This window comes from Coniophora puteana (assembly GCF_000271625.1).
Source record: "Coniophora puteana RWD-64-598 SS2 unplaced genomic scaffold CONPUscaffold_20, whole genome shotgun sequence".
NCBI classification, from domain to species: domain Eukaryota; kingdom Fungi; phylum Basidiomycota; class Agaricomycetes; order Boletales; family Coniophoraceae; genus Coniophora; species Coniophora puteana.
In genome coordinates, this window is record NW_006913072.1 from 482,734 (window position 1) to 496,381 (window position 13,648).

The following is a 13,648-nucleotide window of genomic DNA, read 5'->3' on the forward strand; positions in this document are numbered from 1 at the left end:
CCTCCTCGTCTCCGTTCAAGCCCACCCTGAATTGCACGCCATCCCCATCCATCGTATACATCTGTCATAGGTTTGAGGGGATCAGGGAAGGAATGGAAGCCGGAGCCAGCTGTGGGCGGAGCAGGTCCTGCCTCGTCACCCGGGCCACGCCAATGTTGCAGTTGGTCCCACTTTCCGGGTCGCAGCAGCAGCCTCTGGATGGCTCGCTCCAGAGGAACGTAAGGCACAATCTTCACTGGTGTACGCTTGAGTTCTCCGTTGGAGAGCCGTTTCTCTTTATAGATTGTGCCTGGGCAATCTTCGACCGTGCAAGCAGGGGTCTCGAGGTCGGATAGCTGTGAGGGGTGGTGGACAGCCCAGCAGACATCACAGATGCACAGATAGATTACAAACCTATCTGTGGATAAACCAAGCCGCTTCAACACAGTGGGAAACGTGCAAGCAAACCTGTCCAGACCAGGGTACTCATCTTCGGGGTGTTGTAATGCGACCTGTGTGAGTAGGTTTCGAGTTCCTTCTAGCATCATCTGAGCCGCTGAATGACATATGCCTTCGCAGACGACTAGGACAAATGCACGGATGTACACGTTCCGAATGGCGGGATGATCATCAAAAGCCTGTGGGAGTTCATCGTGGTTGTAGGGCTGAAGGACATCTTGCACGTCAGAAAAATCGTAGAGTTCATCTAGGGTTATTTTGAACGCGTTGTCGAGTTTGTCCTGGGCAGGGTCGTGTGCCTCATTCTCTTGGTTCTCTTCAGGTTGTGCTGCTTCTTCGTCTTCGTCTTCGGAGCCCTCAGGGCTAGCTGGAGGCGTACGAGCACGCACGAGTCGTGTAAAGAACTCGTCATCGCTGGGAGGTGTATCGTCATCTTCGTCAAGGGTGGGATTATGATTGTCGCCGAAGAGAAGGTTTTGCTCATAACCTCGATGCTACTCGTCATTTCATAAGATAAGTCTCATTTCATGGTGGCTTAATAACCACGTTACGCACCTGCAAAGGTTCACCCCCGTCTTCCTTGGCGTGGTCGTCCTGAAACTCATCCGAAAAGCCCTCGTCATGCGCCTCAAATCCGTTGTCATATGCGTAGTCGTCCGCGTCGAATGTATCCCCGTGTTCACTTCCATCCACGTGCGGGACATGTTCATTTGTGGCCTCAGCCGCTGTTAGACGAGCTCCTTCCTTGGCGTAGAGGAGCTCGTCAGCTTCTCGGTGTCGACGGAATGTCCTAGGCTGTTGTGGCTTTGATCCCGAGGAATGTCTCCCGCATCCATGCGAACGACACGAGCATAGTCGGGACGCAGTCACAGGCGCACGGGGCATAGCTTCAGTGAGTACAGCGTTGAGTATCGCCTATGCTTGACGGTCGTGGAGTGTAGGGTAGCTTGCGAGGTCGACTTGTACGCCCTCGGGAAACAGACAGGGGCTCTGACCAGATCCGAACAAAGCGGGACAATTGCACACGGCGCGACTGCGCTAGTGAACGTATATCGGCATGGATTATGTAAGTGTCTACACGCTTGTGCGCTGCTAGGTGTATTATGTAAGTGTCTACGTGGGGCCGTACGCTGCTAGTGACTATAAATCCGCCTGTATACGCGCTTCACCTATCAACAGCTGATATATAATTCGAAAGTCCGGTGAAGGCTCTATATATGATCAGAGTACAAGTTATGTGTATAAGCTTATGGGATCGATTAAGTTGGTTATCGCGCATCATTCGTCAACGCCACTAGACCACATGCCTTAATGCGTACATTAGGCTCGTACAGTGGAAGGGGGCGCTTAACGTCAATTCGAGCTCCGCTTGGCTCGGCGCTAGTCGGTGCCACCACACAATCTAACATGTGTTTGGGACGTCTAATCTCTCGCACTGCTTCAACATGGCCTCCGTTGAAGACGCATCGAATGAAGATCTTCGTACATCTCAAAGCGAGTATATAACCAACTCTAAACGTCAAATTGAGCAAGCTTTCATTCAGCCCGAGCCTCATCTTTCCCGTTACCTGGCTGAAAAGTTCGCAAAGCTTGCGGACCCGAACGGTAACAAGATCTTCACTTGGTGTTTCTTGGTGCGTATCACCTAAGTTGAGCCTGTATCACGAGTATTCTGACGGCAAATCTTCTAGCACACGTTGCTCGTCAGATTTTCCGCAGCAAAACAAGCGGCTATCAAACAAGCTGCAGAGAAAATCGACGTTTTTATCCAAGCATGCATCCAAGCTGGTGCGGTGGAACCTCTAGTGGCACTCGCTAAGGAAAAATCTGATACGCCCGAGATCTGGGAGATGGGATCCTTCTATGTCCTTACGATTCCCTTCCAGGCGATGGATTTGATCGAAGCTTTGGTGCCGTCGTTAAGGCACGCTGACGAACGAGAAGCTGTTGCTGGCGACTTGTTAAAGCACGGGATTGTCGACGCGTTCTTGCAGGTAAGTATCACCCTTCATCTTGGACCTTTGAAGTTTCGTTTCGAACATTGGTTGCTATCGGAGCATGAACTAAAATACTATTTATGCTAGAACGTAAACGAGAAGCTCTTGCTCAGGAGGATGACGGCAGCAAGAATGATGTCGAGTGTAGCAGAGTTGCCCTCTATCCCTCTCAAACTACCCCCACCCACTACTGCGCGTCTATTGTGTGCCCTTTGTTCTACCGCCCTACGAGACCCAGCTACCGACTCCGAGCAGTTGATTGATCCCAGCACGGCCTGGCAAAACTGGATAGAGCCTGATCTCAAGGATGCAAAAGACCCGACGACTCTGGGACCGTGGAACAACGACAAGACCTCTGCTAGATGGATGGCGACGCGTCTTTGTGGACGCGTCAGGACCTACGCGGTGCGGGCCGTGCATTGCCTCATAGCTGTGCCTCCACCAACACTTCCCAAGCTGTGGGTTGATGTACTTGAATGCAGGCCCGAGATCCCCTGTCTCCTGCTGGACTGTGCTATGCTTGAGCGGCCCGAGTACTACCCCGAGACTTCCTTGGGGCTCGAGGCAGTTGAAGCACTCAGCATGCTGTTTCGCTGGCCTTCGTACTGGGTGCCAGGGGTTCCAATACCGACGGATCTAGCGTACCTCGCACAGGACTTGAAGTACACACTACGGCTATTCCACATCTTTCTTTCTCAAAGCGGCTGGGCTGAGAAGATCATCGACATCTGGGATATTCGTGATGCTGATGACGAAACAGCAATCAGGCAGTAAGTTCATTGTTTCCGATTACGAGGTGCTAGCGCAGTACTCAGAAAAGGACTCTTGATGTTCGTAGGAAGTTCGGCCGCTTGGATGCTCTGTACCCGGATCGACGTCATTGGGATAAGGAACTGGATATATGTGATATGATGAAGGATCGTTGTATGTATATGTTTTAATTTCCATGGACCCTAACCCATACCTTTGCTAGTCAAATCCCGCGTCACTATTTTGCGCCTCATAGCGTCTGCCACTCATGTCGCCGACCAATATGGCATAAAAAACGTCGAGATCGAGTCGTTCTTGCGCATCTCCTACGAAGCCATGCAAGACCATCAAGCGCGCGACAGGCAGCCAGACAAGCAGGCAGACGACGAATATAAGCATGCCATGCTCACCGAAAACGCGATGAGCTCGATCTCTCTCATGAGTCTGCTCGCCGTCCTAGCGCGAAGGAAAACGCTCCCAGGAATACGGCGCCTCAATAAACCTCCTACAGGCCTATCTGCGACTACGTCTCTACAGCAGATCCAGCACATCACCCACCCGGATATCATCCAACGCGCTGTCAAAATCTCTTTTAAGAAGGCGCAAACCATTTTCGACGAGGGCAATAATAAATACAAAGAGGGAAGTACGATCAACATGCATACATTGTCTTTGATGTACGGTATAGGATCGGAGCTTGCTGCCGCGTTAGCCGCTCTGACTTCCAATATCGACGGCCCCCACACGAAGGAGGCGCTGAACGCGCGTGTGTTCTTGGTTTCTGCGCTTGGGAACGCAGCTAACGTCTGGCTGCCACTGAAATCGTGGAAGGAAGCGTACTTCCTGGCGTTGGGAGCTGTCACAGCAGCCGAAGAAGCTTTGGTTTTCAAAGCCATAGATGAAGCTACCGTATCAGAGTTGAAGGGGGTGCTCGACGAGGCAAAGGCAGGGCTGGATGGGGATGTATAGTAATTTGAATACACTGATTGTCCATGTCGATAACTGGTGTGGCCTACGTATGTCATCACCATACGAGATGAGAACCACTAGTACGTAGAATTTCTTTCTCGGATGATATGCTTGCAGAGTTCGCATTTAGGTACATGTCTAGGATCCTTGCGAATGTGTGCTACCGAAACCACATGTCATCTTTCGCTGCGCTGACCCTCAACCCACACAAATGGAATCGGAATCGATGGGATGATGGTCGGAAGAACAGATTAAACGTCGGAAATGCGGTCCTCCTGCCCCTTGTCATAAGACTCTGTGCTTTTAATCGGGGCTGGCTCGGCGGTAACGTGGAGCTGCTCGTCGTCCTCTGAGAAGCCCGGTGCTATGATGCCGTTGTCCTCGTGATATTTCTTGTACGCCGCATGGAAGTGGTAAGCAGATGGCGTGAGTACTGGTGAAATAGTCGCGTCAAGTGCTGCGCATACGAAATCGTGCTATCAACTTACTGCGAGTATGCGATCCCAGGAACATCTCATAGACGAACGCGGCAGTCACAGAAGCCGGGATGTTCGTCAGCGCTGCGATAGCGGCGTAATGACCGCCCCACGCCTGCGTGCCCCAGATCGTGAGAGCCATGAATCGTGCACCGAGGTCACGAGCGCTGTTGGCTGCAAGCGAGGCAGGAGCAAAACCCCAAATCGCGGCAGCGTACACCATGGCGATAAGCCATGGTCCGGCGGCAGGCGGAATCATGTGGTTCGTTGGGTCCAAAGAGCCCCAAATTGCGAGTGCGATGACAAAACTCTATCAGTGAGTGATTGTGATGCGTTAGATACGGAGTCAGCTGGTGCTGAAGAACGTGAAAGACCCACATTGACAAACTCGTTGACGAAGATGCGACCGAGGGGATGGCCAACTGGGGCATAGAGCGCAAATGCACCAGCAGGGCCAGTCGAGGAGAACATGACCGACTCATATTGGCCGTTGGTGCGAAGGACTTGGACGCTTTCTTCAATGAACGTGCCCCATTGGACGTAAACAAGCAAGCAGGCGATGTAGGCACCTATCATCTGGGCGAGAATGTATCGTGCGGCGCGGATCTTGGGAAATCCTTTGAAGATCATCATACAGACAGTGACAGCAGGGTTGAAATGTCCACCGGAGGTTGCGAAGCAGACTGTAATGGCGAGAACAATGCCTATGGCATATCCGAAGCCAACAGTCAGAAGAGCTATAGGGTTAGTACTAGTCAGATCGGTGGAAACAATGGCGCTTGGGGCTGGTTGAACGTACAGCCGACACCGCTCTGGCCGAGAATCGTAGTGGTATTCCACGCAATGTTGGCTCCAACACCGCAGTAGACATAGCAAAACACGCCCATCTATTGGATCGAAATCCATGCTGAGCGATGAGCGGTATGAAGAAGGGTTTCGGTGCGTACCGCCTCAGCTACCATTGCCGCAAACCAATGTGCTTCTTTATGGCGGAGACGTTCCCATTTCTGCATGAAGACCGGCTGTGGACTGATCTCGCTCAGACGTACAACGGGGAAATTGATAGGCATCCCATCAGCGAATGCAGACCGGTCGTCATTATGGCTCATGGCGTGCGCGAGGAGGCAAGACGGGAGAGAAGGGCGTCCAAGATCTATCTAGAACCAGAACTATTTGAACGGATCATCAGTGGAGTGGCTGGGAACGATTTACCAGGGCTTCGATGCTTCAATGATGAGGCCCGTCAGGTAAGTTAGACGGCAGAAGCTAGCTATACTTGGGGCTTAGTCCGCCAAAACCCCGTCGAGCGGCCTCCGACGATGTTCACAATCTGGAAGAACATAATCGAGGGCTTGGCACGCTCACCAGGGGAAAAGAAGACGGTGCGCGGGATGTTTAGAAGCCCCGTACCCCGTGGTTGGTAGCTCCAAATCAGTATGGGGTCAGCATGAACACGTCTGGCGATAAGAAATAGACATCGCTACAGGAGAAGATGACTAGCACGATAACTTGCTTGCTCCCGCTGGTTAACTCGATTAATGCCTGCGAACCCTTGAGCGCGTCCAGGTCGTGTCCGAGCTAGGCAAAGGGAGCTATGTGACTCTTACGTTGCATGAAGTAAATTGAAGAACACTGTATGGCGTGTGAGAAAGAAACCAAGCTTTAGAGATCATATGGAGGGGTGCATCGATGAACTGCTAGAACTTGCGTTCAAATGAAGAACGCGCGGCGGGAAAGAACAAAGTCGCTCATTTAAACTCCGACTCGGGTGCCTACGCTCTTTGTCGCCGGCCCAACCGTGGTACAGTACGCTAATGCACGAGCCACAATGGCGCCCGGCTCTTCAAACACATCCTCTATCTTTCTGGGAGTCGCTCCCTTTCTTCATCGGACTGATTGGACTGGGAACTAGAACTCATGTCGGCCGGTACGTCTGCACAGGTACAATTGCTTGTCTAAGATTTTGGACTCCACGTCTGTGCTCGAACCGGGCTGAACACTGCATCCTGAGGCATAATAGACTGATCGCCATCCCTTTGAGAAATGAAATATCCTCGATGATTAGCCTCTGTCTCTAAATACAGAGGCCGCTCCAACGAAGTTTACGTTTGAAGGTCACCTCAATTACTACGGTACATCGTGATGTGAGTGACACTCAAACCGTATGATCCACAAGATTCGACCTGCAGTTTTTTTTTACTTTCTAATCGATCTTATGGTTCCTCCCATCTCGATTTCTAACATGGCTACGAGATCCAGACCATCAAAGGAAGGCCCTAGAACTTCGTGCGTGCGCATGAGAGGCTTCGCAGTGTTGAAATGCACAGGGTCGTCGCGTTTTGCTAGCAGTGGGCACCACCGTCTCGGGTCAACAGTGAAACCAACTGACGTGTCAAGGCGAATATTCGCTTGAAATTGTGCACAGCCCTCTTCGATGCCCACAATAACTGCTGTTCGAACTGAAAACGTTGTGAGTCAGACTAAGATACACATAATAAGGTACGTACTCCAGCTTGGTATTCCGGCGAGTCCGTCTGGGTAGTGTTCATTCTCTACGGCAGACCAAACGACTCTTGTCGGAGGATACCCGCGTTCGCTACCTTCAATCACGAGACAGCTCCCTTTCTTTGCTTCTTCCTTGTATGATACCTTTGGTTGAATAGAAAGCGACAAGAAGGAAGGGCCGCCCTGTATCGGAGCTGATATTCCACGCTCCTTCGTCATCTGCGAAAACGAAACCTCCCCGTACAAACCCCGAGGAGCATACCCGAGGACTTCAACAGCACTTGTCGGAGGACACTCTTGTTCTTTACCAGGGGTGGGTAGTGCACCCGAATACGGTGGGTGTATGACGCTGAACTTGACATCAATAGTTGCGCGGCGGAATCGGTGCAAGGACGGGTTTGAAGCATGAAAGGTATACGTCATGATAATTAGGGCTGCCGGGCGGGCTTTGTATGTGCCGTACTGAACAGTGTCAAATTTGGCAGAACAGCTGTAGTTCGAGCGATCAGGATTCGTTAATCAGATGAGAATACCTTACTTACTAAGTGTCCGCTATCTCTCTCTCGGTAATAACCTCTCGCGTATATAATTTTCGTAATGAAGGGAGTGTAGGTGGTGGTGGCGGTCTTAGAGCATGTTGCGTCCGATCATGGATCCGCGGGTTGATGCGATCGTGTCTATGTTTCGCTAACGTTAGGATGAGAACAAGGGTAAGCTGTGCACTGATGCTAAGGCATTCTCCTTCACCTCCGGTGAGGGGAGAGAATTTGGGGTTGGTCTAGATCTTGGTGATGATCGGTTTTTCTTTCGTATGGCATGATTTCGGAGACGTGAATATCGCGTTTAAGTAATTCGCTCTCGAGCTCGGAGATGGAGATCTTTTCCTCTGATCCCACAGAACACCACTCCTCGTCGCTGTCTCCATCATCAAATGGGGCGAGATTGAAGTCAATACGGCTTCCTCCTTCAACAGAGTCCAGTGTCCGGGCTGGCAAACCTAAGTAGACTTCACTGTCAAGGAATTTTCCCAAAACATTTTTGGAGTAACTGTTTGCCTCTGATTCCTTGACCTGCCGATGCAAAGTCGAATGTCACATTACACATTGTATCTAAAATATCGAACGGGATACTTAGATCAAACTTACAAAGTCAAATCGCAACTCTGCCTCTAGGTCCAAAATCCCAGCCAAAGCCATGCTAGTAGCTGCAAATCGTTCCAATATCGATGACGAAGCGGAATGCAGATTCAGACTTATGCGCTTAATGGCATGCTGTGGTGCGAGAGAATCGGTCCGGATTTTCGTGAAACGTGACGATTATTTGTGGAAATATTAATGTTCGCCTAGCCACCGGACCCCTGGTACCTGAAAATCCACATACCTCAGTTCCGAAGAGAAGTTCCAAGAACGTTCCTTTCCCATGCTATTTATGATAAGTAATATGGACTACTGTCGGCACCTCCTCTATGCTCCGGCTGCCGCTGCTATTGCTTTCGCAAACGGAGACAAATACCTACAGAAGTGGATCTCTACTTGACTATGAATGGACAAGACACTAATCACCCATTATCAGGCAAAGTAGAGTGCGTACATCCACGGAGTAGACTGAACCACGTAATGAGGAACTTCACCCTGATATTTCTGTGACAAGTTTATCGCCAATTCATGGTTAACATATGAATTCGATGTGTAATGGCCAGCTCAGTACGCTACTCTACACATCTGTATTTGAGGATCCAACGATCTGTCGCAGCTCGTCTGCGCTCATCCTGCTAAAATTGCAATGCTTCTCAGCTTGCCTGAGCACCGCAAGTGGTTTGCCTATAGAACCGTTCCCGCGCCCATACGCGGTGCCATTCATGCGGAAGAAGTCGAGGCTCGCAAACGAGACAGCTAAAAGGATAGAAAAATCGAGGATGTCACCCGACGGGACGTACGTCTCAAGCACGTCGAGAAATTTCAGCGACGTGTTACGCGGGATTCCGCACCGTAGCTCGATGCGCTGGCCGAGAGTCATCTGAAAAAACGTGGAACTGACGTTTGCGTGTATTGTAACTTCCCCCAGGTTTGAACAGAGGTCTACCAGCGCTAGTATACCGCTGAAGGTCACAGGGGGCCGCGAGGGGTCTCGTTTTAGCCGCCACTGTCCACGAATTGTTAAGTAGGTGAGATGAGGGAGGGCTCTCCCTATTTCCTTGATATCTCCGTCCGTAAGTTCGAACGCATATGACTTGAGGCGTATCTCCAAGACTGTGAGGTTGGTAAGTTGTATTAATGGCCGTAGGATGCTCCAAGTTATTAGGGAATCGGTACGGGAGGTGTCGCGGCTCTCTTCCAAACGCAGCATGGTGAGGAAGGAGAAACAGTTTTCCAAAGATTGACAGAGTGCAGTGATGTTGCTCGAGTCGCGTATAGCAAGGTGGAGGTGTTTGAGACTCGGTTGGGTCGGTAGTGGTGAAATAGTAGATGTAAGCTGCATAGAGCAAGCAATCGGTGTGATGATATGCGTCAACAGCTGGCACTCTCCAGCAATGATAAGTAGACAGTCTAGTGTCACTGAAGAATGGGAAAGCATGTGGAATTCGAGTTTCTCGAGGAAGGGAAGCGCCTTGGCTAGCTCGCGTGCATCGTCGAGGGAAATTGAGATACTGCATGGTATGCACAGAGAAAGACTGCGAAGGCCGTCATGGAATAATAGTGGCCTCAGTTGATCCATTGTAAGAGTGGTGAGGGGGTCGAACGAGTCAGGGGGGATACTAAATTGATTACCTCCGTTGAGCGTCAATTCTTTTATGTCTTCGTGACGTTGCTGAGACAAGACTAGGAAAAGGGTATGCCATTCCAGAACTGTCGGGTACGATGACCTGATCCTGAGTGTCCTCGGGAGTGTATTGAGCCTACGCAGAAAGGACATGATAAGGTCTATGTTCGGCGAAGAAAGGTCGAGAAGTTTGATAGCACCAAATAAAAGCGGCTTGTGCTCGTGCATCGGCACAGAATGCATTCTCGTCAGAACAAGGTCTTTGAGAGCAGGGAACTCAGAAACACTGAGCAGCGCGTGCGGATCAAGGTCAAAGCAGCGTAGGGTTACAAGTGAAGTGAGCCGAGGGACAACAGCGGACACTGTTCTGGCAAAAGTCGCTCTATCTGTGGCCGAGGAAAACGGTTCTTTCTCTGGCATGCTCAAAACCTGTAGTTCAGGGCAAACCTCTGGTAGTAAATCTAAGCCGATGTGTCCAATGGCTGGGTGGCAAATGATCGTCAGGGAACGCAGACGAGGGAAGAGCATGACGGATGCTCGATATTCTTCTGCCTTGTTCCCGTCAACTATGAGCTGCAGTAGCTTCGGAAAAGTCGCTTCGAGGGAGAACGGAAACGAAACGAGCTTTGCGAGAACACGATCGGATATGCTGGGATTAGACCCAAAGTTCAAATGGAGACAACGAATTCGGGAGGTGAGCGTGAAGAGACGAGTCCAACGTTCATCTTCCGACACCAGTAGATCCACCTGAAGGCATAGGATACTGATCAGCGACGATAACGGGTGCGATCACTGTTGCACGAATGCGCTTACAACATCTCCGCTTTCGTTTGTAACCATAACATGAGAGAGTACATAGAATACTAGATTGCTGATTGATATAGGCTCAAGATTGCCTGACCATAAAAAGTCCAACGACGAGTGCCAGAACGAGCTACAAGTTCGTGCAAGCGAGGCAAGAGTTGCTTGTGTAAGGACATGTTCGCAGATATTCTCCCTGATGTCGTGTATGGTAAGGGCGTTGTGCATCTGGCTGAGGAGCGTATGCCAGCTGAGTATAAGCCTCTCGAGAACGCGTAGGCTTCCGGAAGCTTCCGGAGAAACGCGCGTCGGTGGCAGTGACGACATTTTTAAACAGCGCATATTACACAACAACTCTCAACAAATGGTAATTGCGTTGTCTTCAAACAGTCCATGTTCAAGTTGCCGCAGCTATCCATGGTCTGAATCCAAACGATAACTCTGGAAATATTCGACTTATGATGGGCATCCTTCGTAGCTCACAGCGCACTCACTCTCAATACGGCGGTCGATGGCACCTTCTATTTCAGCGGACTACGACCTATTCGCTCTCCGAGCTGAAGTCGACTCCTTGCGCGCCACACTCTCCTCCCTTGTCGATCGCGTCGTATCACGCCAAACGGAAGAACAGTACCTCCGCATTGAGCTCAACCACCTTCGTTCTCTGGCCTCGCCAAGGACCCTTCCACTACGCATACCGGACTTATCTCGTCCGGACGGGCTACGCGAGTACAAGAATTTGCAGACGTACATCCATGCAGCCGTACAGCGTGCTGAGACGCTTGAACATGACCTCAGCCCCTGCCTTGGCATGTATGGGACGATGGGTCCCGGACGTGGTAGGGTCGAAAGCACTGGCATAAACGCATGCTTTGAGGGCGCTCGTATGGCTATACAAAAGACGCTGGAACCCATCAATACATGTGGACGGGACGAGACGGGCCCGTATAAGGATGGAGTGGGCCTCTCTTCTGAGAATGTGTGCGTACAGGCGCGTACGAAGGAAGATCAAGAGAACGTTCCGGTGGTATGTATTACGACTGTCGGGACCCCGCTTACACCTATGCCACTCTCTTACTCGGAGGGCAGTATAGGAATTGTAGGAGCCATCGCCAAGCGTACGTCAGTCTGATTTGTATCATTCAATGGTATTAAGGTTTGTTGTTTAGACACCGCATGCATCTCGGACCCCAGTTACCTCGCCGTTCCTACCTCATTTAGTTATCAACCCACTATGACTGAGCCCGCCAACATATTTTCAGCTCATCCTAGGACCAACTCGAGCGAGCGCAACACTCGATCGCGATCTTGCCGAAGCAGCTCATGCAGTACGCTGAACGAACACAAGTCATCGCCCAATGCAACGAATCGGACAAAAGACCTTCCCCCAACACCGGAGAGCGTGTACAACAGAGGAGAAATTAGCCTTATGCCTCCCCCACAGAAAACGATCCGTTCACGTACGTAGGCCAGTTTTCATGTAACATGCTAACCACACAAATTTCCGCATAGGGACGAATATCTCATCTGTGTACCATAACTACCATCGTAGTTCGGGGGCGAAGACGTCAACCTTTGGTAATTGCGCGGGTTTTTACGCCTGAGTGAAGAGTAGAGAAATTATATTTTCAATCATGTACAAATGTGCCCCCCATCCTTGTTGTTAGACCCGATAAATGTGACTCTTTACATCTACTGTTGAATTGAGTGCTATTTATGTAATAGTACCCAAATCAGTGCACATCCCCATCCAAACCAGCTTTTGCCCCATCATATATTTCTCTTAGCTTGGCCATGGTTTCTGAGTCCAAGACCTTAAAACTCGAGATTCCCTCTGCTGCAGTGATGGATCCTAGCGCGCGAAAGTAGGCTTCTTTCCATGACTTGAGACGTGACCAGATACCCGCCTCGCTCCCAAGCACAGACGCAACCAGCATCCGCGTGGCGATTGTCTCTTGTGTATATGTGTCTTTGATGCTGTAACTAAGGGTAGATATCGCCGCAGCGAGCTCGGATCCCGTGCTATACGAGCTGGATGCCGACATCATTATCATCGTATCGGTATCCTTGAGCTTTCTGTCGCCGTCTGCGCAGATGCTCTCTGCTTTTAGGGAGCAGATCTTGATGGCGCGTCTGACGATGTCTGGGTGCGTGATGTGTTGGATCTGTTGCAGGGACGTTGTTGTTGAAAGGCCTGTGGGAGGTTTTCGAAGGAACTGTATTGCGGCGAGCGCTTTCCTTCTCGCTAAGACAGCGAGTAAATTCATAAGAGCTATTGAGCTCATTGTGCCTTCGGTGGGCTTGGCGTAGGAATCGGGGCGAAGCGCTGGGTCTCGCTCACTACCAGCCCGTGTTTGCCTCTCGTGAGCGTGTGAGGTTTGCATAGCTTCGTAGGCGATGCGCAAGAGTGATTCGATCTCGACGTTTTTGATGCCGCACTGGTCGGCGACGTGAGTGACGGAAGCAAGCAGACGCAGAATTGCCGCGCACATGTTGCAGGGGACGCCGATGGAGATGCTCGGTAGCACGGATGGCCAATTGCGCCGACATGCTCGGTCCAGCGGACATCCGCGGACAGCTGGAGTGGTCGCGTCCGCGGATGCTACATTATAAGTACAATTTACTACAATAATAGTAATGAAGTAATATTAAGGCTCTGAGCAGTGGGCTATGCTGTCGGCGTTGGTGGTCACTATGGCATTCACAAGTACACTACAAATATAATAGCCAATCATGATAATGTGTTAGTAGCATGTTGGGGATTCTAATACGGTCTCGGCGTCTGCAGAATGTCGGCGTCAATGTCATGTCGGCGTCAATACCATATCGGTGTCTGTGACAGGTTCGGGTCCGCGGATGCATTTGCATTAGTAAACAGGGCTACAAATGTGATATGAGTCGGTATTGGATATGCTATCGGCATCCATTCACATAGTAGTGGACTGTGTTCAT

General features: G+C 50.6%; 5 protein-coding genes across 5 annotated transcripts; 1 reads left to right on the plus strand and 4 right to left on the minus strand.

The window, feature by feature from the left end:
- Nucleotides 1–25: 25 nt before the first annotated feature.
- CONPUDRAFT_160153 (uncharacterized protein) lies at nt 26–1,323 on the minus strand (the record flags this gene model as incomplete). The annotated part of the gene is made up of 2 exons (XM_007777274.1): nt 26–932; nt 994–1,323. Coding segments are annotated over 2 exons (1,237 nt in total), but the record flags the coding sequence as incomplete, so codon positions are not given.
- A 2,132-nt stretch (nt 1,324–3,455) lies between these two features.
- On the minus strand, nt 3,456–5,700 carry CONPUDRAFT_133126 (aquaporin-like protein; the record flags this gene model as incomplete). The annotated part of the gene is made up of 5 exons (XM_007777275.1): nt 3,456–4,587; nt 4,643–4,940; nt 5,009–5,367; nt 5,430–5,517; nt 5,578–5,700. 5 exons carry the CDS (start codon nt 5,698–5,700, stop codon nt 4,406–4,408), a joined length of 1,050 nt encoding a protein of 349 aa, XP_007775465.1. The 3' UTR covers nt 3,456–4,405.
- Nucleotides 5,701–6,826: 1,126 nt separating this feature from the next.
- CONPUDRAFT_147776 (uncharacterized protein) lies at nt 6,827–9,850 on the minus strand (the record flags this gene model as incomplete). The annotated part of the gene is made up of 7 exons (XM_007777276.1): nt 6,827–7,089; nt 7,138–7,625; nt 7,678–7,812; nt 7,883–8,205; nt 8,281–8,339; nt 8,726–8,775; nt 8,853–9,850. 7 exons carry the CDS (start codon nt 9,848–9,850, stop codon nt 6,827–6,829), a joined length of 2,316 nt encoding a protein of 771 aa, XP_007775466.1.
- A 523-nt stretch (nt 9,851–10,373) lies between these two features.
- On the plus strand, nt 10,374–12,300 carry CONPUDRAFT_78098 (uncharacterized protein; the record flags this gene model as incomplete). The annotated part of the gene is made up of 5 exons (XM_007777277.1): nt 10,374–10,589; nt 10,806–10,865; nt 11,175–11,814; nt 11,866–12,156; nt 12,209–12,300. The coding sequence occupies 5 exons, from the start codon at nt 10,374–10,376 to the stop codon at nt 12,298–12,300; spliced, it is 1,299 nt and encodes a 432-aa protein (XP_007775467.1).
- Nucleotides 12,301–12,429: 129 nt separating this feature from the next.
- CONPUDRAFT_78099 (uncharacterized protein) lies at nt 12,430–13,080 on the minus strand (the record flags this gene model as incomplete). Its single annotated transcript, XM_007777278.1, has 1 exon — nt 12,430–13,080. The coding sequence occupies one exon, from the start codon at nt 13,078–13,080 to the stop codon at nt 12,430–12,432; it is 651 nt and encodes a 216-aa protein (XP_007775468.1).
- Between the last annotated feature and the right edge of the window lie 568 nt (nt 13,081–13,648).